General features: G+C 41.5%; 1 protein-coding gene across 1 annotated transcript; it reads left to right on the top strand.

Annotated features, from left to right (window-relative positions):
• Window positions 1-337: 337 nt before the first annotated feature.
• On the top strand, window positions 338-26715 carry LOC308365738 (E3 ubiquitin-protein ligase TRIM35-like; the record flags this gene model as incomplete). The annotated part of the gene is made up of 6 exons (XM_080839298.1): window positions 338-718; window positions 1167-1262; window positions 2333-2563; window positions 2834-2856; window positions 2942-3060; window positions 26174-26715. The coding sequence occupies 6 exons, from the start codon at window positions 338-340 to the stop codon at window positions 26713-26715; spliced, it is 1392 nt and encodes a 463-aa protein (XP_080695424.1).
• Window positions 26716-27044: the final 329 nt, after the last annotated feature.

Here is a 27044-nt window from a genome sequence, read left to right as displayed (position 1 = left end):
GAGTGTGAGAGAAAAGATGGGAGGAGCCAACACTGACAGCTTTATAGAGGAACAGGTTATGAGGAAGTGAAGCTCAGTGACAGACGGCAGCTTTGTTCCACGTTACACCTCTACAAATGTTCTAGCAGGTGAGAATAACATTTAAAAACACTCAAACTGGACATAATTGTTTTCATAAAGACGTTGGAGAGGTTGCCATGCTTGCATCGGAGGTTAAAACAACAAGAGGACTCAGAAAGTGACTGGACTCGTCAAACTCCTGAAATTGAAAGTAAAGTTTGGGAAAAAGTTACAACGAGAGGGAAGCTTGCACCAGATTTACATTTAGTCTTGGAAAATGGCTTCGAAGCTAGAGGAGGATTTATCCTGTCCTGTGTGCACTGAAATCTTCAAGGACCCAGTTGTTCTGTTATGTAGTCACAGCTTCTGTAAAGCCTGTCTGCAGCAGTACTGGGAAACCAAAGGATTCAGGGAATGTCCAGTCTGCAGGAGGAGGTCATCAATGGAGGAGCCACCAACAAACCTTGCATTAAAAAACCTGTGTGAGACATTTTTACAGGAGAGAGGTCAGAGAGGAGCACTCTGTAGTCTCCATGGCGACAAACTCAAGCTGTTTTGTCATGACGATCAGCAGCTTGTGTGTTACTCGTGTCGAGACTCAAAACTACATAAGAATCACAACTGCAGTCCCACTGATGAAGCAGCAGTTGACCACAAGGTAAGTTGGAAAATCATTAATGAAAAATATTTTGTATTGGATAACAACAAGTTACAGCCTCATATTAAGTCCATTATTATAAACATAATTTGCTTAGCACAATATTCAAAATGTAGTTGCTGTTATTACTGCAACTCAACACTAGTTGGCAGCACTATCATTTCATTAAATTGCACCTTCAAGAAGGCCATCCAAATGTGTTCGCAAAACATCCAACAGAAATGTATTAATTTGTTGCTTAAGGGGTTACAATCAATGTTCTGCCAAAGTCATGTTTAAAATTTGACTCAGTATTGCTGTATTTAAGAGGCTCACTGACATGTGAAACTTGATTTGTCTTTATTATTTTCACATTCAGGACTTTTCCTAAATATGCCAGCAAATGTTGGAACAAATTGCTTTGTCGGTAAAAGTATACTGTATTATTCTCTCTCTCTCTCTCTTCTAGGAGGAGCTCAAGGTCAAACTGGATCCCTTGAAGGAAAAGCTAAAGGCTTTTGAAAAAGTAAAACTCACCTTTGATGAAACAGCAAAGCACATTAAGGTGAGAGTCAGGACTCAAGCATGAATACAATATCTACAGATGTTGGAAGAAGCTTTTATGAAGTGTGTTAAGGCGAGACATGGCAGGTGAATAGGGTAAAAAATGTAAATACAAGGGATCACCATGAAACTTTACCAGTTGACTACATACATCATTACAAGAAAAAAATGTATTACAAGTTTTTGAATTTTGCATATTTAATTATGCTAATTAGGCTGGATCTCATTAAATATGCGCGTTTTTGCATATCTTTCAGGTACATGAATCTTAAACTGTGATAAAGCCAGGACCAAAATTCTTTTTTTATTTTGTTTATATATCAAATGACAAAAAATACTCAGATGGATTTTAGGATATCTGCTTTTATGACCTGGGAAATCAAAATATACTATCCGTGGCCTTAAAAACCCTATTTTCGCCATGATTTCCAGGTAAAATGACCCATAAATCTGGCCAGGAACAATTTATAAATAAATCCATCTGTAGATGTCTTCATAACAATGCTATGTGTGAAACTGGGAAGTGTGGTGTACCTAGGTTCTACATAGGCTGAGAAATGTGTACCTAAAAAATGAAAAAACACTCATTTTGAGAAAACCGCATTTAAAGACAACACGTGGGGCACTGAGCGAATCACGTTAGCAGAAAATCGCCGTCAGCCAATGAATCCCTTCAGAAAGTCAGGATTGGTTGCTGAAAAGAAAGGAAATGCCCATATTTGGATTACACAGCCTTCTGATCGAGGCTCATAGCGTTAAAGTCATTCCAGACATGACAGATGTTGTGTAAAAAGACGAAACGCGGAACGTGGTTCAAGGGAGAATTCTTGGTAAAGTTAGGAGAAAATGGATGCCGCGGCTGAACTAAATGCAGTGAAACAGACACTTAAATGTGTAATTTTGACGTTTTCTTTATGGTAGTATGAAAGATAACAAGTTAAAGAGGCAAACTAGCCCAAAATCTCAAATTTGACCAGTGCATGAAAAAATTGATATTTCACCTGCCGTGTCTCGCCTTAATCCAGAGGAATTCCCTAGAAGACACTTTCTCTGTTATTGACCTTATTCCAGACTCAGACCCAGCACACAGAGAAGATGATCAAGGAGGAGTTTGAGAAACTTCACCAGTTTCTACGAGATGAAGAGGCAGTCAGGACAGCTTCACTGAGGGAGGAAGAGGAGCAGAAGAGTCAGATGATAAAGGAGAAGATTGAGAAGATGAGCAGAGAGATCTCATCTCTTTCAGACACAATCAGAGCCATAGAAGAGGAGGTGGGAGCTGATGACATCACATTTCTAAAAGTAAGAGCCATCTACTGTCCTTATCATAGGGTGTGTGTGTGTGTGTCTGTGTGTGTGTGTGCGTGTGTGTGTGTGTGTCTGTGTGTGTGTGTGTGTGTGTGTGTGTGTGTGTGTGTGTGTGTGTGTGTGTGTGTGTGTGTGTGTTTGTGTGTGTCTGTTTCAAAAAGTAGCAGTGGGCTGCTCAACCACCATGAATAAATAAAGGTTTATTATGAGACTTTTTCACAACAATTATGTTCAAATATTTTTTTTTCCTTCATCATTTCACAGAACTACAAGATTACAGTGGAAAGGTGAGTGATCTGCCTCCTGTCTCTCTCTTCTCTGTGGTTCTGAACCCAAACCCACAGCAGCACTGACTCCTGAATGTTATTCCAGAGCCCAGTGCACACTGCAGGATCCAGAGAGGGTTTCAGGAGCTCTGATCAATGTGGCAAAACACCTGGGCAACCTGAAGTTCAGAGTCTGGGAGAAGATGCAGGAGATTGTTCAATACAGTAAGTGTAAACATCCATTTCAAACACAAAACACACACACACACACACAGACAGACAGACGGATGGCCTGACAGACGCAAATGTATTTATAGAGCACATTTCATACACAGAGGCAGTTCAATTTGCTTTGCATAAAGAAGAGCAAAACAAGCCGCCAAAAGAAATATATCCCTTTCAAACACAAACACACACACCTTCACATAGGGAGAAAGAGAAAAACAGACAGACAGACAGACAGACAGACAATCAATGAAATGTGCTTTACATAAATAAGAGCAAAAAGAAAACAGAAATCTGAAGACAAGTGAAGAGATCAAAAGTGCTGCCAAGCCGAAGGGGGAACTGGAGCGGAAGTGACTCAGACGCAGGTTTATGGGTGAAAAAGAAAATGAGTCAAATTTTTAAAGGAAAGGTAAGGAACTGTGTTGCTCCTGCCTGAACTCGGTTAGCTTACTTGTCTCACCCTGCGGTTTTGAAAATACTTCATATGGGACTGTATTCAAAACATTCTTTTTGGGAATGATTAGGTTTTTTTTCCGTTCTGACAGGGCTGCTAAGAGTTTTCTTTTCCTGGAGGTCAATCTTCTGAAATGTTTAAATGTGCTCTTCAGTTTTCACGCCAAGAGTAATTAAGGGATCTCATTGGGTTGGTAAAGAATAAACAAAAGAGGAGTTGATTGTAATGTGCACCCCACCCTGTTTGTGTTATCCCCTAGTGTAGTGTATGAGCCATATCATTGGTGGGAGGGCTACACCCAATAAAGCCGTTAGACGTTAGAGCTGTTTTCAGAAAAAGGCCCCAAATAGCCCAAGTAGAGCAATAGCCTGACTAGAATAGAGCCTGATAGAACCGTTTCCAGAGAAGGCCTGAGATAGAGCTTAGCCCCAATAGAGAGAAAGAGAGAGAGAGAGAAAGAGAGAGAGAGAGAGCGACAGAGAGACAGAGAGACAGAAAGACAGAGAGACAGAGCGAGAGAGACAGAGAGACAGAGCGAGACAGGGAGAGAGGGAGAGAGAAGCTGGCATATAATCAATTTTACATGATAGATAGTGGAATGGATGATACACCACTGTTTAGTTTAATTGAAAGCTTATTTGACACCCACACACACACACACACACACACACACACACCCACACAAACCCACGCACACACACACACACACACACAAACACACAAACACACACAAACACACACATGCACACACACAAACTTACACACACACATACACACAAACACACACAAACACACACAAACACACACATGCACACACACAAACTTACACACACACATACACACAAACACACACACACACACACAAACACACACATGCACACACACAAACTTACACACACACATACACACAAACACACACATACACACAAACATCTCCCCTTCTCGTCTCTGCTTCTTCTCTCAAAAGCCAGCAGGTACACATACAAACATACACACACAAATATGCACAACACACACACACACACACACACACACACACACACACACACACACACACACACACACACACACACACACACACACACACACACACACACACACACACACACACACACACACACACACACACACACATCTCCCCCTAGTATAGGTCATAGTGTCCTGCTTCTGCCCTAATTAGATTAGATTAGATTAGAGATTACATTCAACTTTATTGACATTGAGTACTGAGACAACGAAATACAGTTTAGCATCCAACCAGAAATGCAAAATAAAATAGGTACAATATGACAGAATTGGGACTAGCAACAGGTGAGGTAGAAGTGTAGATATGAGAAGTATATAAAGTGCAGGTGTAAGTATTAGTGGTGGTAATAAGTTAAATGAGGTGAATGAGGTAGAAGTTATATAATGTTTAAGTAATGAGTATTGTATGGTGTTAGTACAATTAATACAGGTAATGCAGTAATAAGTGGGATATACTGTAGTAAAAAAAGACAAATGTGCTAGGTGCAAATGTCCAGTGGCTGGAGGAGGGTGTGTGGCAGTCAAGCCAGGGTGGAGGAGGCCAGAACAGTCACACCGTGGTGCAGACTTCAGTAGGGTGACAGATGCAGGGATGAAGCTATTCCTGAACCTGCTGGTCCGGGAACGGAGGACCCTGTAGTGCCTCCCAGAGGGGAGAAGGGAAAACAGTCTGTGGCTGGGGTGTGAGCTGTCCTTGTCAATGCTGCGCGCCCTCCGCAGACATCTCTTGCTCTGGACAGCCTCAATGGTGGGGAGTGAGGAACCGGTGATGCGTTGGGCAGTTTTCACCACCCCCTGCAGTCTTTTTCGGTCGGCAACAGAGCAGCTGCTACACCATACAGAGATGCAGTTTGTAAGGATGCTCTCGATGGTACAGCGGTAGAAATTCTCCAGAATCTGAAGAGAAAGATGGACCTTCTTCAGTCTTCTCAGGGAAAAGAGCCGCTGGTGTGCCTTCTTTACTAGGGATGAGGTGTTGAGGGTCAAAGAAAGGTGTCAGAGATGTGGACACACTGGGAACTTGAAGCTGGGGATCGCTCAACCTCCGCCCCGTTGATGTGGATGGGGGTGTATATGCTCTCTTTCTTCCTGAAGCCCACAATTATGAACAGCATCCTCACATCGCTGTTGATATTGTCCAGGTGAGAAAGGGCAGAGTGTAATGCTCTGGAGATGGCATCCTTCGTACTACTATTCTTGCGGTAGGCGAATTGGAAAGGGTCCAGTGTGGGTGGTAAGCAGCTTTTGAGGTGAGCCAGGACCATCCTCTCGAAGTACTTCATGATGGTGGGGGTCAGTGCAACAGGGCGGAACTCGTTTAGGCTTACTCTCTGGTGACGTCTCAAAGCGCCTTTTAAGGGGCCGCCTCTGATCGCGCACCCAATAAGGATGGAACAGCAATTAAGCCTTCTTGCTGAACTGTCTGCAAAACACGGAATACAGATTGGTATGCACAGGCCACAGAATGTCCAGGGACGTAACACACACACACACACAGACACACACACAAACACACACACACAAACACACACACACACACACACACACACACACACACACACACACACACACACACACACACCACACACACACACACACACACACACACACACAAGCACAGACACACACACACACACACACACACACACACAAACACACACACAGACACACACACACACAAACACACACACACACACACACTCACTCACCAGAATCAGAATCAGAAACAGAATTGTTTTTATTGCCAAGTAAGTTTACGCCTCGTAGGATTTGCTTTGTGATATTGGTGCGCACAATAAGCACAAAAACTAAAATAAGTACTACAGAACATAAGAAAAACAAGATGTACAGTATATTAAAAATGTAAAGAGTAAAAAAATGTCAGTGTGATAGAGAGAGAAAGAGAGAGAGGAGAAGGAGAGAGAGCAGAAAAAGAGAGGGAGAGAAGAGAAATATGGGAGAGAGAGTGATGAAGAGAGTGAGAGGGAGAGAGAGAGAGGGATAGAGAGACTGAGATATTTACAGAAAATGAAGTGGAGGAGCTGTGCAGTATATGCAGGAATATGCAAAACAAGAGTGCAATGTGTAAGAGTAGGTTCCTGAGGAGTCCAGGTGCTGGAGGATGAAGTGAAGGGTCATATTAACTGCATTGTCTACAGACCTGTTAGCTCTGTATGCAGACTGCAGGGGGTACAGGATAGGGTCAGTGATGGCTTTGAGGTGGAACAGCACTTCATCACTTCATTAAATCACCACAGAGGTCAGGGAAACGGGTCTGTAATCATTGAGTCCTGTGATCTTTGTTTTTTTGGGGACTGGGATGATGGTGGAGGTCTAGAAGCAGGCTGGTACGTGGCATATCTCCAGTAAGGTGTTAATAATGTCTGTGAACACCGGAGACAGCTGATCAGCACATTGCTTCAGGATGGAGGGAGAGACAGAGTCTGGCCCGGCTGCTTTGCGGGGTTCTGTCTCCTCAAGAGTCTGTTTACGTCCTTCTCCAGGATGGAGAGAGTCGTCACTGTGGTAGGGGAGGAGGGAGGGAGGGAGCATGAGGTGAGCAGCTGTGGAAAGGTGCAGGCCTTTGCTGTGGTGGGGGAGGTGCAGTTAATGGGCTGGAACTGGAGGGTGGTGATGTCACAGGGGATTGTGTCAGGACTGTCCCAGGACTGTTAGTGGAATGCTTTAGGCTTACAATTTGTAATCTTTCTGAGCCCTTTCCAGACAGAGGCAGAGTCACTGGCTGAGAACTGGTGTTGGAGTTTCTCAGAGTACAGTCGTTTAGCTTCTCTCACCTCCTTGCTAAACCTGTGCTTCAACTCTATAAACCTGTCTCTGTCCCCACTCCTGAACACGTCTTCCTTCTCCAACCTTAACATTCTGAGTTTAGCTGTGAACCAGGGTTTGTCATTGTTATAACCCTGGTGCATGATGGAACACTGCTGTCCTCACAGAAGCTGACATATGATGTCACAGCCTCTGTGTACTCATCCAGACTGTTGTAGCAGTCCTGAAACCTCCCAATCGGTACACTCCAAGCACGCCTGAAGGTCCTCCACAGCTTCAGTGCTCCACTGCTTTGATGTCCTCACAACAGGTTTACAGGGCTTTGGTTTTAGGGCATCGGAGATGGACCATGATGTGGTCCGAGTCTACCAGTGCAGTGTGGGGGATGGTGTGATAGGCTCTGCTTACTGTGGTGTAACAGTGATCCAGAATGTTCTCCTCTCTGGGGGGGTATTTAACACATTGTGTATTTGCAGGTGAGATTTCCTTTGTTAAAGTTGCAGAGGACAATAACTAAGGAGATCGGTTTCGTCCTCTCCACACACAGTATCTGGTCGGCAAGCATGGGATGTCTCTCTAGTTGAAGTTTATGCACATACACACACACACACACACACACACACACACACACACGCCCAAACACATACACAAACACACACACAAAAACACATTTACACACACACAAACAAACACACACACACACACACACACACACACACACACACACACACAAACATAGCGTCTCTGCTTCTTCTCTCATAAGGCCGGCAGGCACACACGCACACACGACAAACGCACACACACATACTATTAATCTTTGAAAGCACATCAATTATATCACCAATGAATTAGGGGTGGGCGATATGGGCAAAAAAATAATATCTCGATATTTTTTTCATTTTGACGATAACGATAATTAGACGATATTTAAAAAAAAAATGTGATTGGAATTCTCAGAGTTATACCTTCTTGGAGATTACAATAATGGGCACAATGTTTAAGGAAAACACTTCTTTATTGTCTTTAAACAAAAATAACTTAATTGAACTGCAATGCAGATATATTGAACTCTTGTAATAAAGTGCTCCATGCATCCATGAGAATTATTGCACATCAATAGCAGTTCTTATGGCCTTATTAAACTTAAAATTCTGTCTAGGATTGTATAAAAATACAAATACATGAGCATTAGAGCATGGATCGGGAAGAATTTTTCTGTACGAGCCCGGCCCGGTCCGACAGCCCCACGGAATCAATTTCTCAACTGTTCATAGTACTAATGCCACATTGACGTACGTTTTTTATGAATAGCCTGGCTTTATTAAACTGGGGCATCAACAGTTAAATGCTCTCTCTCACAAACAAGCGCTGTTAAACGCACAAGAGTACACAATAAGCATATTTAAATTAAATGATTCACATTGCAATAACGTTTAGTAAAATGGTGCGGCTCCTTTAAGGTGCACCAACGGTGACGCATAGTTTGGATGTAGCAACAAACATTTATATGCTGTGAAAGTGTTAACCAGTATGTGGGTAACGTGAGTTTTGTTAAAGCATAGCGTGTGTAATGTGTAGCTATTTCATTCCGTTTGCTAACCTTTCCTGCTGTCTGTACTTACTAACCAGCAGCAGACGTAAAGGAAGGGAATTTAACCCTGAAGTTAATAACATGCAATCTACTTCGGCCATGGAGCATTTTACTCCACTGCAATATTCAACTACGTTCAGCGACAGACAGCAGGAGAGGTTAACAAACGGAATGAAATAGTTACACATTACACATGCTATGTTTTAATAAAACTCACGTTTTATGCTACACCAACGGAGGCACAGCAGACATCACCATGCGCTGCTAACCTGTTGCAAAGTGGATGTGAGAAGTCATGTCACGTGATCACGTAGGCCCACTAGTCGTGTGAGTGCCGTGTTGTGGGGAGCGCTGCTGCTCCGTAGGCTATATTAAGAACATGATGTGAAAAGTTTCCCCGTGCGTGTCATTGTTTTTGGCGAAGTCATTTAAATACTCGATAATGTAATTTTGCACATCGTTTGAACAACAATGACGATATTATCGCAGACGATATATATCGCCCACCCCTACAATGAATACTAGGTTAAAAAATGTATGTGCCCGACTTCTGACATAAGCCACGCCCACTTCAGGCCTTCTATCTGAATCCAGACCCAAACTAAGATAATTTTTAACAGAAACAAATACATATACAGAAAATGACCTCTAGTTTGATTATGTGTATGTGTCTTTTTTTGTGCTCTTTCCACCTAAACCATTTGTGTGTCTCACTCTGCAGCTCCTGTGACTCTGGATCCCAACACTGCATCTTTCTCTCTCATCCTGTCTGAGGATCTGACCAGTGTGAGACGTGGTGATGAAAGACAGCAGCTTCCTGATAACCCAGAGAGATTTGATATGAAGGCCAGTGTCCTGGGCTCTGAGGGCTTTAACTCAGGGACACATTGCTGGGATGTGGAGGTTGGAGAGAACACATGGTGGGAGATGGGTGTGATGACAGAGTCTCTCCAGAGGAAGGGAAACTATGCCTCCATGAGTGGATGTTGGTGTGTGTGGTATAGAGATGGTAAATATGGAGCACGTTCTACACCACAGCCCTCCACTCTCCTCACAGTGAAGCAGAAACTCCAGAGGATCAGAGTGCAGCTGGACTGGGAAAGAGGAGAGCTCTCATTCTCTGACCCTGATAATAACACACACCTACACACTCTCACACACACTTTCACTGAGAGAGTGTTTCCATACTTTAATGTCGGTAAGATCTCTCCTTTCATAATCTTACCAGTGAAGGCCTCAGTAACAGTAGAGCAGTTCAGATAGAGCTGATGTCCCTTTACATTTGTCAGGTTAATGATGACTTGCTGTTAATATGTCCCTATCATCATGAATTCCTTGACAGAAACATATGCAATCTAATATGCCTCAACATAACAATTACTTGCTTTTATTATTTCACACTTTGTGTGAGGTTGTTGAAATGTAATAATATTTTGAAGTTGTTTATCTGTTGAATAACTGACGTGCATGAGATGGTGGAGCAGAACAGTTTGAGCTTGATCATTATTGTAATACCATCACTATGGTCCTGACTATCTATCTATCTATCTATCTATCTATCTATCTATCTATCTATCTATCTATCTATCTATCTATCTACAGTATCTGGGTACTTCTCCATTATATATTTCTGAATGTTCACAGTGCTAAAAGTCTATTCCTACTGACAGGGTATAGAGTAGTGCAGGAACAACGTCAGAAAAGAAAGGAGACAAACCTATTCAGTCAGAGGCGCTGAAAAACAGAAGACATAATTTAATGAAAACAAAAACACATCTGTGTTACCAAACTTTAATGTTGCCTGTGAACTCTTTCCTCTGAGGGTGTTACCAGTGAGAGCTTCAGTGAAAGTACAGCAACACAGCAAGAGATAATGTCACTTCCTTAATAATGACTTGTTCATGGTGTTCAAATGTCTTGAATTTTGAATTACCTGTTCTGTGGCTACTGCCTTAAGAATACCCATAGGTAGATGAAGAATCGCATGATCTGAAGACAGCAAATTCTCCAGACAGAAATATGGTGTTCATGATTATAAATTAAACAGATAATCTTTAAACCATTTAAGCGCATGGGTTGTGTTGAGTGTACAGTTTAATTCATCATGATTTTCTGAAGAGAATAATATTCTATTTTATTTTCCAAACAGTAACTGAAGTTGATGAATTAAGCCTTAGTTTACCTTTTGAATAGCTGAGGTCCTTAAAACAGTGGGGCAGCTCAGCTTCAGCTTCATTAGTCTGATCAGACTCTGAGGTCCTGAAACAGTGGAGCAGCTCAGCTTCAGCTTCATTAGTCTGATCAGACTCTGAGGTCCTGAAACAGTGGAGCAGCTCAGCTTCAGCTTCATTAGTCTGATCAGACTCTGAGGTCCTGAAACAGTGGAGCAGCTCAGCTTCAGCTTCATTAGTCTGATCAGACTCTGAGGTCCTGAAACAGTGGAGCAGCTCAGCTTCAGCTTCATTAGTCTGATCAGACTCTGAGGTCCTGAAACAGTGGAGCAGCTCAGCTTCAGCTTCATTAATATGATCAGACTCTGAGGTCCTGAAACAGTGGAGCAGCTCAGCTTCAGCTTCATTAGTCTGATCAGACTCTGAGGACTGCTGAGAACACAAACACTGATGAGGGAAAACAAATAAAATCTGTTTGAATGTGCTTGTAATTTATATTTTTCTTTTTCTTTTTTTTTTAATTCTTGAATGATGTGCCTTGTGACAATTGTATTGTTTTAACGCTGTACAAAAGTAAAATTGAATTGAATAAAATTGGCCAAAAATGTTTTATCGTGTTTTATGTCATCTGCTTAGGGCTGTGGCTAATAGTCACTAATGCTGACAATTGGGATCTTGTGGCAAAACTCTTAAACACAATCTCCTTTAATCTTCATCCAGCATAACCCCACTGACCTCATCAAGCATAACCCCACTGACCTCATCCAGCATAACCCCACTGACCTCATCCAGCATAACCCCACTGACCTCATCCAGCATAACCCCACTGTCCTCATCCAGCATAACCCCACTGACCTCATCCAGCATAACCCCACTGTCCTCATCCAGCATAACCCCACTGACCTCATCCAGCATAACCCCACTGACCTCATCCAGCGTAACCCCACTGTCATAATCAAGCATAACCACATAAATGCTCTTGTAAGGGCAAATGTTACAACCAGGATGCTGCGCTCATCTAGTGAGCGTCGTTTGGCACTGCCGTCTGTGCAAGTACGGCAAACCAGATTATTCTCATTTGTAGTTCCACCTTGGTGCACCTTGACTAGTGCTTACCTTTCACTTACAGCAGTTTCATTCTTGCATTTTTTTTTCTTTTCTATGTTGTTTTTCTATTTCTTACGTAAATTAGTATTTATTGTTACATCAGGTTTTCATTTCTCTAAGGTTGCTCGGGCAACTGCGCGTTCGCCGTCCTCGACATAAGTTGCCCCTCCAAAGGAAATATATTTTAAGAATAGTTTTACGGCTGCAGAACTTCATGTATGCCTAAATAAAATGATCACGAATAAGCGTCCATGGGACAGGGGACGGGGGCGTGGCAGTGGCGGTTAGTGAGAGTTTAAAATTATATAGGCAAAATATGCGTCCAGGGGACGGGGGTGTGGCAGCGGCGGTGACAAAAATCAGAGCAGAGCAACTGCCCTTCAAAATGACTGTGCACGTCCCTGGCTTTAGCTTAACTGTTCCCTCCCTTGTACATCGCTTTGGACAAAAGCGTCTGCTAAATGATTAAATGTAAATTTAAGCAATAAGCCCCAAGAGGCCGTGCTTTGCGCTGATTTTAGAACGGGTAAGGGAGTTGTTAGGCACGACGCGAAGCGGAGTGCCGTTAAACCCCCTTACCTGTTCTAAAATCAGCGCAAAGCACGGACTCGCGGGGCTTATTGCTTTTCTAAACCTGTTACTACACATATTTGATATGGTTTCATAATTAAAGACAATTAAATTTAAGAAACAACAGTTTAATGATAAACCGTCATTCTTCCGCCACTAAAAATTATAGTTCCTAAATAAATCGTTGCCACGCAACCCTTGAAGCAACGCAACAGCCAGATGGAACACTGGGTATGAAATGCGCTATATGAATGCCTTGCCATTCGCTGCGCAGTAATATGGAATGTAATCAGGTCAAATTGTAAGGTAATGCTGGATTTTAGCCAATCACAATCAAGGATTTGAACAATCAGGTTTAGAAGTAAAGTTAAATGTGAACAACCTGCACCTGCTCAGAGATCCAGGGATCACATTTCCCACCCTCTTATCAGATAGAACACATGAAACAAAAGTCAGAGACGCTTCAAATTGAATAAGACATTATTTAATTAATTTTGTTCAATCATTCATTCCCTGCACTGTGCACAATAAGGACCTCAGGTTCCATAGTGAATATGATTGAAAAGCTTGGGTGATTTGTGAATAAATGTTCAAAGATGCTCACAAAATGGCTGTAGTTATGAAACAACCTAGTGCCGACGTAAGAAAGGGTATGGTTTGGTGTTAAATGTGTACTCTGCAAGCAGATCACATTACTGTAGCAAATTCAATACTCACATTTCACCAGTAGATGGCAATGTGCATTGAACTTTACACACACTTTACGTACACTGACCAATCAGAATCTTCTTCCCTCCCTCTGGTTCACCTTGACTGGGCAAGGAGGGGTTGAACTGACCAATCAGAATCTTCTTCCCTTCCTCTGGTTCACCTTGACTGGGCAAAGAGGGGTTGAACTGACCAATCAGAATCTTCTTCCCTTCCTCTGGTTCACCTTGACTTGGCAAGGAGGGGTTGAACTGACCAATCAGAATCTTCTTCCCTTCCTCTGGTTCACCTTGACTGGGCAAGGAGGGGTTGAACTGACCAATCAGAATCTTCTTCTCGCCCTCTGGCTCATTGGACAAGGAGGTGAGGAACTGAGCTGAGTGAGTTTTTCTTTTCTTTGAGATTCAAGTGATTAGAGTTCTCTGGTGTGTAACATGTCTATGTTGAACAAGCAAGGCAGTCATTATTGCATGAAGGAGGAGACATAGCCTTGTGGATTTAGTCTGGATTTTCATCTTCATATTTAGAGACTGATATCATTTTCAAACTGTGACTTAAAAAGTAAAAGCCAAATGTATAAGCAGCCATTGTAAGGAAGACACAGACATCTGAGAAAAAATTGCATCAAGAGGCATAAGAGGATTTCTCTTGTCCTGTGTGTTGTGAAATCTTTAAGGACCCTGTCATCCTCTCATGCAGTCACAGTCTGTGTAAAGCCTGTCTGCAGCAGTTCAAGGAGAAGATCATCACTGGAAAACACACACACACACACACACACATACACACACTATTTTAGGACCTAACAATTGATTCTACAGCACCCCTCGAACCACAATTGCTATCTGGGAGCACTTTACAGCCCAGCTGATAAGACTAGAGTTAGCTGCAAATTGTACAGGGTGTTGTATAATGGTGCGGCTCCTTTAAGCATGAGCAGGGTGGGTGTGGTAGAGAGAGAGAGAGAGAGAGTGATGCATACAGAGAGATTAGATGTAGCGACCGGAGCAAAGTTATGTTGGTGTAACGTTAAACTCTGTGCAACCAGTGTGGAGAATGAATCCTCTGACCAAACAAGTTGCTTATCTATTTCCTCATCTACTGCAGACGGGACTTAACCACGGAGTTTAGATTATAGAACACTGCGACCCTGGAGCAGTAAACAAAAGTCTCCCCTGTAATCTCAGACTACGGTCAGAGACAGAGAAGGAAATGTTAACAAAGGCCATGATAAGGCAGGGATGTGAAACACCTAACAGCATCAGTAATGCATAACCATATGCATCTCAAACATCTCTTTGTGACCATGTCTGCCCAGGCCCCCCCAGCAGTGGAAAATACACAGCCACAACCACCAATGTTCAATTCAAAAACACCATACACACACAACCACCTGACTGCCATGAAGGCAGGCTGACTCACTGTTGTCTTTTCAATCTGAGGATGTAATACATGTGGATCTTATAGGATGTCTATATTGGATGTCCTCATGCATTATATGTTTTTAGAGTGCATTAATGTAAAGATTTTAATATTGCTTCAATAAACAAGCATTAAACATTTCTCTCTCTCCTCCCCTCCCCATCTCCCTCCCTCTCTTCTACCTCTCTATCTCCCTCCCTCATGGTTCTGCAAAGACTGTTCCTCCTGGTTATGCTATGGTCAGCCAATCAGGTGCCTCTCTCTAGCATTAAAGAACTGTTTATTGGAGGACTGCTGTGAGACTGACCAATCAGCTCCCTGCTCCTCCAGATCCCTCCCTCTGACTCTCCTTTCCTGAAGGAGGAGGTGAAGCTCAGTGAAGGGCGGCTGCTGTGTTCCCCGTCACATCGTCACAAAACTGCTCCAGCAGGTCAGGTGAGAGTCTAATGAAAAACACTCAAACAGCACATAGTTGTTTTCAAACAGACGTAGGAGAGGTTACTATGCTTGCATACATAGGTTAAACCAACAAGACTTCATTTCTCAAACTCCTGAAGGTTAAATTAAAGTTCGGGGAAAAAGTTACAACAAGAGGGAAGCTTTTGAGTTTTGAGGAACTACTTCTTCCTAAGACATGTTCAAAAGATGGAAATGACACAAGCCCTGAGTTTCAGCAAAGCAAATTGCAGTCAGTTTTCTCTCTCCCTTCCACTCTCTCTCTCTCTCTCTCTCTCTTTCTCTCTCTCTCTCTCTCTCCTCTCTCTCTCTCTCTCCCTCCCTCTGTGCTGGTAAACACATGATAACCAGTTCTGCAAAGACTGTTCCTCCTGGTAATGCAGGCGACCAATCAGGTGCCTCTCTCTCTTGAGCAAGCCTCGCCCTGGCTGAAGAATGATGTTGGCTGAGTTTGGCAGAGAGCTCTGACAGTCTGCTCTTGCGCTGTGATTTGAAACTAGATTTCATTTCAGTTGAATAGCGCTGTTTGGCTTTGACTTGTCTGTGTGGTGACCACAAAAAGTGATAAGCCACTTCCTCCTTCACACATACACAACACACACTCTCTCACAACACATACACAGAAACACACAAAAAGCCCTCTTACACACAAGTGTAGGTGGAGTCCCACCAAAGACCTCATTACCCACAATTCCCTTATCACTTTGACATTCTTATCTGCATTTCATTGAGACAGCATTGACTGCGAACAAGGTCATAAAATCGTGAGGCAATTTTGCCTTTAAAGTTGCGGTGAACTCATTCAACTTTCTCTCTCTTTCAACACTGGCTTTTGCCAGGCTCATCTCTCTCTACCTCCTGGCGTCGGCCAAGGAGCATCTCTGTCCTTCCACCATCAACTGGTGAAGGCCTACTCTCTTTGTTCTCAACAAAGACAAGACTCTCTCTAAGATCTCTCGTTAGCCAAACACAAACTACTTACTGAGACGAAGTAATCTTAGCAAAGCAGCTAACAAAAGACCTGCTAGCTAACTAACTGTAACGGGAACGAGGCACAACAGAATTCGCGATTCTGCAACATTCCGAGCGATCAACTCCCCCGACCTTAACTGCAGTGAAACAAAGACTTCACAGCAAGGAAAACTTTCTCCATCTACGGACAGCATCATCTCCTCTCTGCCTCCTCAGCGTCAGATTCGCCAGCACGACTCTTTCCAAGGGACTGGTAAACATCAACTGGGCAGTTAGCTATCGTAGCTTATTCACAACCTGGCTAAGCATAGGACTGTTTACATATGCCATTGTTCATGTATTGTATCTGTTTTGTTTACCAAACATAACTGCTATATACTTTCATTGTTAGTTGGTAGTTGGCTTTGCCACACCATCTAAGGGTTAACGTTATGATTGCTTCTCATATTCATCGGGACTTGCATACGTTACTAACCATTTCCCTCTTCTAACATGGCATCGTAAGCACACACGATTACATATTTGGCCTTCATATAGCCATGCATGCAAAGCACATACTCGAACTTCGCGCTGCACATATAGGCTCGTCCTTTTTCACCCCACACATGTATGTTTACGAACGTGCACACACATGCACGCAGAACTAAGGTGGTCAAGACAAAGGAACACACACACACATATTTTCAGGCGTGCTCCTAACAGTGCACACAAAAACTCCCTCTCCCTTACACATTCATATACTCCTTCAATTAATTAGTTAGCTAGATTACATATTGTGTGTTATTCTCTTATCATTGTGTAAATAAATACTTTGATTTATATACGCTGGTTTATTTAATGTTACACAAGAATGGACATTGTCAACCTCTTCTAATCAGAACTCCAATGACCTTCAACCACACTTAATTAATAAGGTAACTTTGTTTGTAGTTATTCATTTAATTATTAATCAGAGTTCCAAATTGATAGTATAATATATTTAATGAGACTGATATATTTAATGAGACTGATTTGTGGATTATCATTACTTTGACCACTGTGAAGAACACTACACTTTGTGTGGCGCCCCCTAGGTGTTCAATTTAATTGATCTGCCTTTTGTTGAATGGTTGATCCCTGTCCAATCGGGTGAACTTACCAACATAATGTTGCTGTTGCAAGGACAGCACCAGTATGTCTTGGTGGCCATCGTGAAGACAATATCACAATTCAAACACGATTGCACCCACATTCACCCGGCACCTGCTCACTGGGTAAGATACCAATTTCACCTACACAAGCATAGTGGATGAGTTGCCTTTAAGCACACAGATCACACACTCACAACATAGGCGGAGATCCCGGGGGGGACGTGTGTCCCCCTACCATGAAGTTTGTTGTCCCCCCCAACAAACATTTTTTTGGGAGAAAAATATAGTAATATGAAATAAACGCACGATGACACAAGCGGTGCTTATTATTAACGTAAAATAATGTGCTTTTTAAGTGTTGAAAAATCATTATCCCCCTATTCCTCAAAGTTGTTTGGTTCACATGCTGTTTCCAACGGGCGGGGCTACAGACAGCTCCATCTTTCAGTCAATCTGCCCAGTACATGGTCAGGTTGTGAGATTGTTTCGTCCTCTTCACCACTACCATTATGATAAAAGAAATGTAAAGAGATTTACCTCATTCTCGAACGCAGTAAGAACATGTAAAGAAGTAGTTTTTATAAACTCCATTTACGAAGTTCCAATCAATATGCACAAGTATACGTTTAAAAATGGATTGACATGACAACTTGAACGTTTGCCGATAACACACGCATGCATGTATTAACGATAGCTAGCTAGACAGTTAGGACAGAGTCCTGTCAGGGGCAGGTTAATGCTAGTTAATAAGCGTAGGTCTACATCTCAGTGCCTCTCCAGATAAGTTAAATTAACTGAAGTTAAATTAATGTCATTTTTTCTTCGGTACTTGAACAACGCTGGTATTAAGGACATGGTGCGATAGTGGTACAAGAGGTCGTATAGTAATTAGAAAGTTGCTAGATCGAACTAAGAATAGAATAGTAAGTAATAGAACTTATTTTGAGCATCAAGTTCTCTTGGACTTTGGACATTATTTGTCTGTGAGTAGATATTTCTTGTTAGTGCATTTAATGCCGTTTAGATAATTCAGAAGGCACTTTGAATTTCTGTTTGTAAATGTGATAAGAGAATTTGGTATTTAGCAGTTTATGCTTGCTCTCGTGAAAGCAATTTTTTCAGAGTTTCGCAGCGGTCTGTTAGCAGGAATTAATGTATGAAAGAACGTTGGGATGGCCCCTTCAAATCAACGGTACTTTTTGGAACATTCTGAAGAGCCGTATAATAAATATATATATATATATACTAGTGCTGTCAGTTGAATGCGTCAACGCAAGCCCATTTTAATGCCGTAAATGTTGTTATCGCTCGATTAACGCGTTGTAAAAAATAAATAAAAAAACGTTTTGCTACATAGTATATACATAGTATAATATATTTAATGAGACTGATATATTTAATGAGACTGATTTGTGGATTATCATTACTTTGACCACTGTGAAGAACACTACACTTTGTGTGGCGCCCCCTAGGTGTTCAATTTAATTGATCTGCCTTTTGTTGAATGGTTGATCCCTGTCCAATCGGGTGAGATTACCAACATAATGTTGCTGTTGCAAGGACAGCACCAGTATGTCTTGGTGGCCATCGTGAAGACAATATCACAATTCAAACACAATTGCACCCACATTCACCCGGCACCTGCTCACTGGGTAAGATACCAATTTCACCTACACAAGCATAGTGGATGAGTTGCCTTTAAGCACACAGATCACACACTCACAACATAGGCGGAGATCCCGGGGGGGACGTGTGTCCCCCTACCATGAAGTTTGTTGTCCCCCCCAACAAACATTTTTTTGGGAGAAAAATAAAGTAATATGAAATAAACGCACGATGACACAAGCGGTGCTTATTATTAACGTAAAATAATGTGCTTTTTAAGTGTTGAAAAATCATTATCCCCCTATTCCTCAAAGTTGTTTGGTTCACATGCTGTTTCCAACGGGCGGGGCTACAGACAGCTCCATCTTTCAGTCAATCTGCCCAGTACATGGTCAGGTTGTGAGATTGTTTCGTCCTCTTCACCACTACCATTATGATAAAAGAAATGTAAAGAGATTTACCTCATTCTCGAACGCAGTAAGAACATGTAAAGAAGTAGTTTTTATAAACTCCATTTACGAAGTTCCAATCAATATGCACAAGTATACGTTTAAAAATGGATTGACATGACAACTTGAACGTTTGCCGATAACACACGCATGCATGTATTAACGATAGCTAGCTAGACAGTTAGGACAGAGTCCTGTCAGGGGCAGGTTAATGCTAGTTAATAAGCGTAGGTCTACATCTCAGTGCCTCTCCAGATAAGTTAAATTAACTGAAGTTAAATTAATGTCATTTTTTCTTCGGTACTTGAACAACGCTGGTATTAAGGACATGGTGCGATAGTGGTACAAGAGGTCGTATAGTAATTAGAAAGTTGCTAGATCGAACTAAGAATAGAATAGTAAGTAATAGAACTTATTTTGAGCATCACGTTCTCTTGGACTTTGGACATTATTTGTCTGTGAGTAGATATTTCTTGTTAGTACATTTAATGCCGTTTAGATAATTCAGAAGGCACTTTGAATTTCTGTTTGTAAATGTGATAAGAGAATTTGGTATTTAGCAGTTTATGCTTGCTCTCGTGAAAGCAATTTTTTCAGAGTTTCGCAGCGGTCTGTTAGCAGGAATTAATGTATGAAAGAACGTTGGGATGGCCCCTTCAAATCAACGGTACTTTTTGGAACATTCTGAAGAGCCGTATAATAAATATATATATATATATACTAGTGCTGTCAGTTGAACGCGTCAACGCAAGCCCATTTTAATGCCGTAAATGTTGTTATCGCTCGATTAACGCGTTGTAAAAAATAAATAAAAAAACGTTTTGCTCTCCCAAACAGTGTAGTAGTCTAATGTTACGTTTGAGTGAATGGTGAGCGTGATACGGCGAAATGGATGATAAAAAGCTTCTGAAAGTTGTGTTGTGCAAAAAAAAAGCGAGCTTTACTGTTGTCTGAAAATGTCAAGTATAGGCTTACCTTTTATTGGTAACCTAACTGTTATGGTTCATTGTTTTTGAAATAAGAGGCCTGACTTCTATGTTCACAGCAAACTTGAAAAAAAGAAAATATTAAGCCATGGTTTAACTGCTCTATAGGTTGAGTCCTTGTTTATCTGAAATGTGCATTTTATAATTTTATTTTGTACCGCCCTGTTAGGCAATGTTGTTTTTCAATAAAATAAAACATTGCATAAAGCAAGCCAATCCACTTTTCCATGTTGATAAGAGCATTAAAAAAAGTGATCTAAAGTGACATTTAGAATAGATACAAATTTGCGATTAATACATTTACGATTAATCGCGATTAATTTTGAGTTAACTATGACAAAACTGCGATTAATCTCGATTAAATATTTTAATCGTTTGACAGCACTAATATATACCTATACTGTATATCCAGTCCTTGGAAACTGCACATGAGCAATAAAATAATGACTAAGTAATAATGTCAGCTTTTAGTAGGGCCAAGGTTAAAGAATATGATAATGTTACTGAAAAATCAGACACAGTGGATGTGCTGAGAGTGTGTACACTGGAGGTGTCATTCACAGCACAGACAGCTCTCTGTGTAACTGTGAAGGAACAGTTCTGCAGTAGGAATGAGATCAGAACAACATTTCTGTGGATAGTGAAGGAAAAACACTGACATGAAGCCTGTTTATGACTGTAAGTTAGAGCTCACTCATCCAGGTACTTTGACCTCTGATCCTCAAGACAAGGAGGCACTAAAGAACTGTTTATTGGAGGATTGTTGTGAGCCTGACTAATCAGCTCCCTGCTCCTCCAGATCCCTCCCTCTGACTCTCCTTTCCTGGAGGAGGAGGTGAAGCTCAGTGAAGGACAGCTGCTGTGTTCCCCGTCACACCGTCACAAAACTGCTCTAGCAGGTCAGGTGAGAATCAACTAAAAATACTCAAACAGCAGACAGAGGGAGAGGGGGGGCGGGGTTGAGCAGAGTGTGTGGGAGAAGATAGGAGGAGCCAACACTGACAGCTTTATAGAGGAAACTGGTTATGAGGAAGTGAAGCTCAGTGACAGACGGCAGCTTTGTTCCACGTTACACCTCTACAAATGTTCTAGCAGGTGAGAGACTATTTTAAAACACTCAAACTGGACATAATTGTTTTCATAAAGACGTTGGAGAGGTTGCCATGCTTGCATACATAGGTTAAAATCACAAGAGCTCAGAAACTGACTGGATTTGGCAAACTCCTGAAAGTGAAAGTAAAGTTTTGGGAAAAGTTACAACGAGAGGGAAGCTTGCATGAGATTTACATTGACTCTTGGAAAATGGCTTCGAAGCTAGAGGAAGATTTCTGCTGTCCTGTGTGCACTGACATCTTCAAGGACCCAGTCCTTCTGTCATGTAGTCACAGCTTCTGTAAAGTCTGTCTGCAGCAGTTCTGGGAAACCAAAGGATCCAGAGATTGTCCAGTCTGCAGGAGGAGGTCATCAAAGGCTGAGCCACCAACCAACCTTGCATTAAGAAACCTGTGTGAGACATTTTTACAGGAGAGAGGTGAGAGAGGAGCACTCTGTAGTCTCCATGGCGACAAACTCAGGCTGTTTTGTCATGACGGTCAGCAGCTTGTGTGCCTGGTGTGTAGAGACTCAAAACTCCACAGGAACCACCAGTTCAGTCCCATTGCCGAAGCAGCAGTTGACCGCAAGGTAAGTTTGATACAAATGTATGAAAACAATTTTGTATTGGCTAATTAACAACAAGCTACAGCCTAATATTTAGTCCTGCGTTATAAACAATAATAATCACAAATTAAAAAATCCCTGTGGTTGCTGTTATTACTGTAACTCAACACTTGGTGGCAGCACCATCATTTCACTCCTCTGCCCCATCAAGAATGTGTTCACAATCATCCCATTGAAATGCATCCATTTGTTGCTTTAGGGGTGGCAACCCATGTTCTGCCAAAGTCACATTTAAGAATCACTGACATGTAGGATTTAATTTGTCTTTTTTTATTTTACATTCAGGATTTTCATAAAAATGCCAGCAAATGCTGGAATAGTCACCAAGACATCTCTGAGGGGCGTCACTAATTGCTTTGCATGTAAAAGACAGCTGTATCATTCTCTCGCTCTATCTCGCTCTATCTCTCTCTTCCAGGAGGAGCTCAAGGTCAAAGTGGATCCCTTGAAGGAAAAACTAAAGGCTTTTGAAAAAGTAGAACTCACCTATGATGGAACAGCAAAACACATTAAGGTGAGAGTCAAGAATCAAGCATGAATAGAATATCAGATGTTGGAAGGGGCTTTAATGAGGTGTGTTAATCCAGAGGAATTCCTTAGTAGACACTTTCTCTGTTATTAACTTTATTCCAGACTCAGGCCCAGCACACAGAGAAAATGATTAAGGAGGAGTTTGAGAAGCTTCACCAGTTTCTACGAGATGAAGAGGCAGCCAGGTTAGCTGCACTTAGGGAGGAAGAGGAACAGAAGAGTCAGATGATGAAGGAGAAGATTGAGAAGATGAACAGAGAGATCTCATCTCTTTCAGACACAATCAGAGCCATAGAAGAGAAGATGAGAGCTGATGACATCACAGTTCTGCAGGTAAGAACCAATCCTGTTTTTCTTTTTTCCTAAACCAGTGTCATTAACAGGAGTAAATCATTTCTAAATCCACAAAGAAAAAAGGTTTATACACTATATGTATGGAAAGTATAGTAATATAGGGTTCCATGAATGGGTCAGTGGCTAAAAAGCTATGCATTATGTAAACAACACACTCAGGATTACATATCCTATACTTTACCATAAAGACGGCAAGTAATACTGATTAGAAGTTCTTAATGACTTAATATATTAATTAATGATAGTGTTGAGATTAGGGGTGTGCAAAAAAATCGATTCACATTCGTATCGCGATTTAAGTGCTTCCGATTCAAAATCGTTTAATAGAATTCTAAAAATCGATTCATATAAATATGATTATTTTTATTTATTTTTTAAAGATAAACGTTCTTTTTGGCTTTGCAAACTGAGTTGTATGCTAACGGTTTGAGTGATGGTGAGCGCGATACGGCGAAATGGTTGATCAAATGCTTTTGAATAGAAAGTTTACCTTTAAAAGTTGTGTTGTGCAAAAGAAGCGAGCTTCACTGTGTTCTGAAAATGTCAACAGACAGCTGGCTGAAAGCACAGAAATAGTAGGCTTACCTTTTATTTGCAATCTAACTGTTACGGTTCATTGTTTTTGAAAAAAGAGGCCTTGTTCACAGCAAACTTGAAAAAAAGAAAATATTAAGCCATGGTTTAACTGCACTATAGGCTGAGTCTGAAATGTGCACTTTATACATTTATTTTGTACTGCCCTGTTTGGCAATTTTGTTTTTCAATTAAATAAAACATTGCATAAAGCAAGCCAATCCACTTTTCCATGATAAGAGCATTAAAATAAAATTTGCGCTTAATTAATTTGCGATTAATCGCGATTAATTTTGAGTTAACTATGACAAAAAATGCGAATAATCGCGATTAAATATTTTAATCGTTTGACAGCACTAATATTTACATACTGTGAATCAATTTTTTTGAATCGAGAATCGTTTTTGAATCGAAAATCGATTTGGAATCGAATCGTGAGCCTAAAAATCGGTATCAAATCGAATTGTGACATTTTCTGAATCGTGCACCGCTAGTTGAGATCCTGGGAGCATTACTGGCATTAAAAGTTTGCCCAAGTTTCCTTTAAAGTAACACTATGTAACAATTTTTGGTATCATCCTCAAATTAATTTTGATAGCATATGGTCATGGAAAGGACAGATAAATGCCAGTGTCTTTCCCACTAACCATCCAAGATATGCCCTATGTAGTGTTGTGTAACGGCTGGTACACCCTGCAAAAATGGGAAAAAAAACTTTCACAGCATGACATTGCCAGCTATACTGCCAAAAGACACAAGTTAGTGTGTTGGTAAGCTCATTGCCAGCTATACTGCCAAAAGACACAAGTTAGTGTGTTGGCAAGCTTCTATCAGTATCAACTGGGCTATAGGTAGTGTTTTCAAGGTTTTTGCATGCCTTTAGATAGTTAGCTTGCTAGTTTTGAAAAATAACTCTTTATTGCTGCTTTAAGTGGTTAATGTAGGATAATTTAATGTCATGTGTTAATGCAATGTTTACATCTTTTGTTCTTTGGTGTTTGTCCAGAACTACAAGAGCACAGTGAAAAGGTGAGTGATCTGCCTCCTGTCTCTCTTTTCTCTGTGGTTCTGAACCCAAACCCACAGCAGCACTGACTCCTGAATGTTATTCCAGAGCCCACTGCACACTGCAGGATCCAGAGAGGGTTTCAGGAGCTCTGATCAATGTGGCAAAACACCTGGGCAACCTGAAGTTCAGAGTCTGGAAGAAGATGCAGGAGATTGTCCAATACTGTAAGTACTGCCTGAAACAGACACATACACCTACACAGACAATGTAACGACCGGCTCGGGGGTCACAACATAAAACGTAGCTTGTAACAAAAAGGCTATTATTAACGACAAAAGGTTGATCCAAAGGTAAAAGTCTAAGGGTGTTCATAGATGCGTGGATGCATGAAGTGGGTATGTAGGTGAGTAGGAGTTTTTGCCAAAAGTATGTGTGAGAGTTGCGGAAGTTGAGAAGGGCCTCCCATCAGACGTGGCAGTCCTTTTAGGTGTGGATAGTCACTGCTCATCATGCTCCATTGTGGGTCCACAGCCTGCTGCCTCCATATGGCCAGTATAGGGACTGCAGGCAGGGTGCGCAGGGGCACAGGTGATCGTAACAGACACAGACACAGACACAGACACAGACACAGACACAGACACAGACACAGACACAGACACAGACACAGACACAGACACAGACAAGGGGCCATACATCAAACATCATGATCAATGCACACATCTTCACTACTAGAGCTCATAGCATATCTGTTTCTGTTCTCATAAGACCACACACAAACACACACACATACACACACACACACACACACACACACACACACACACACACACACACACACACACACACACACACACACACACAGGCATCTCCCCTAATAGAGCTCATAGCAACTTTGCTTCTGCCCTTCTGAGAACAGCCCTCCACACAGACAGAAACAGACACAGACACAGACACACATATATGCACAGACATACACACACATACACACACACACACACAAACAAACACACCCAGACACACGCATCTGCACTGTGATGTTAAAGCAAAGATGATGAAATCCCTGTTAAGTATGGAGGGCGATGTGGTTCACTGTACCACAGACATGGACAAGCTGGGGGTTCAGACAGTTCATGAAACTTAATCCAGTTACAAATTAAAATAAAGAGGGATTAAGAGTACAGTATGACGATGTGAAAATATGTTTCATAATAGTAATATAATAAATACATAAAATAATTCAGTTTAATGCTTTGAAAGCACACCAATTGCATTACGTAATAAATTAATTAATACAATAAATGAATGGGATTTAAACATGACTACTGACCACACCCACTTCAGGTCTTCTATCTGAATCCAGTTCCAAAGATGGATCATTTTGATGGCTTAACAGATACAAATACAGATACAGATAATGACCTCTAGTTTGTATTTGTGCATGTATCTCTGTTTGTGTGCTCTTTCCTTAACCATTTGTGTTTCTCACTCTGCAGCTCCTTTGACTCTGGATCCCAACACTGCACACCCGATACTCATCCTGTCTGAGGATCTGACCAGTGTGAGATATGGTGATGAGAACCAGCAGCTTCCTGATAACCCAGAGAGATTTGATGTGTATGCCAACATCCTGGGCTCTGAGGGCTTTAACTCAGGGACTCACTGCTGGGATGTGGAGGTTGGAGAGAACACATATTGGAGTGTGGGTGTGATGACAGAGTCTGGCCAGAGGAAGGGAGACTGTAACTCCATGAGTGGACTGTGGTTTGTGTGGTATGGTGATGGTGAATATATAGAATGGTCTACACCACAGCCCCCCACTCTCCTCACAGTGAAGCAGAAACTCCAGAGGATCAGAGTGCAGCTGGACTGGGACAGAGGAAAGGTGTCATTCTCTGACCCTGATAATAACACACACCTACACACTCTCACACACACTTTTACTGAGAGAGTGTTTCCATACTTTAATATCGGTAGGATCTCTCCTTTGAGGATCTTACCAGTAAAGGCCTCAGTAACAGTAGAGCAGTTCAGATAGAGCCAATGTCCCTTTCCCTTTGTCAGGTTAATGATGACTTGCTGTTAATATGTCCCCATTCATTATGAATACCTTAACAGAAACCTTTTCAACATAATATGCCTAATCCTAATAATTACTTGCTTTTATTTTCCACACTTTGTGTATGGGCCATTCTACCGAATTGATGCAAAGTCATGTCGGATATATTTAGAATTTTTGTATGGTTTTTTCCCAAAACTTTGTCCGTATGTATATTGTACCATATCTAAAGTACACATATCTAGTAAAAGAACTGTCAAGTTTTATATTGTATTTTCAGAATGTGTTGGAATGTTTTTCCTCTTCCA

This window comes from Sprattus sprattus, assembly GCF_963457725.1.
Source record: "Sprattus sprattus genome assembly, chromosome: 5".
Classification (NCBI taxonomy): domain Eukaryota; kingdom Metazoa; phylum Chordata; class Actinopteri; order Clupeiformes; family Clupeidae; genus Sprattus; species Sprattus sprattus.
Note: the sequence above shows the minus strand (reverse complement) of the source record. Positions and strands in the feature narration are given on the sequence as shown.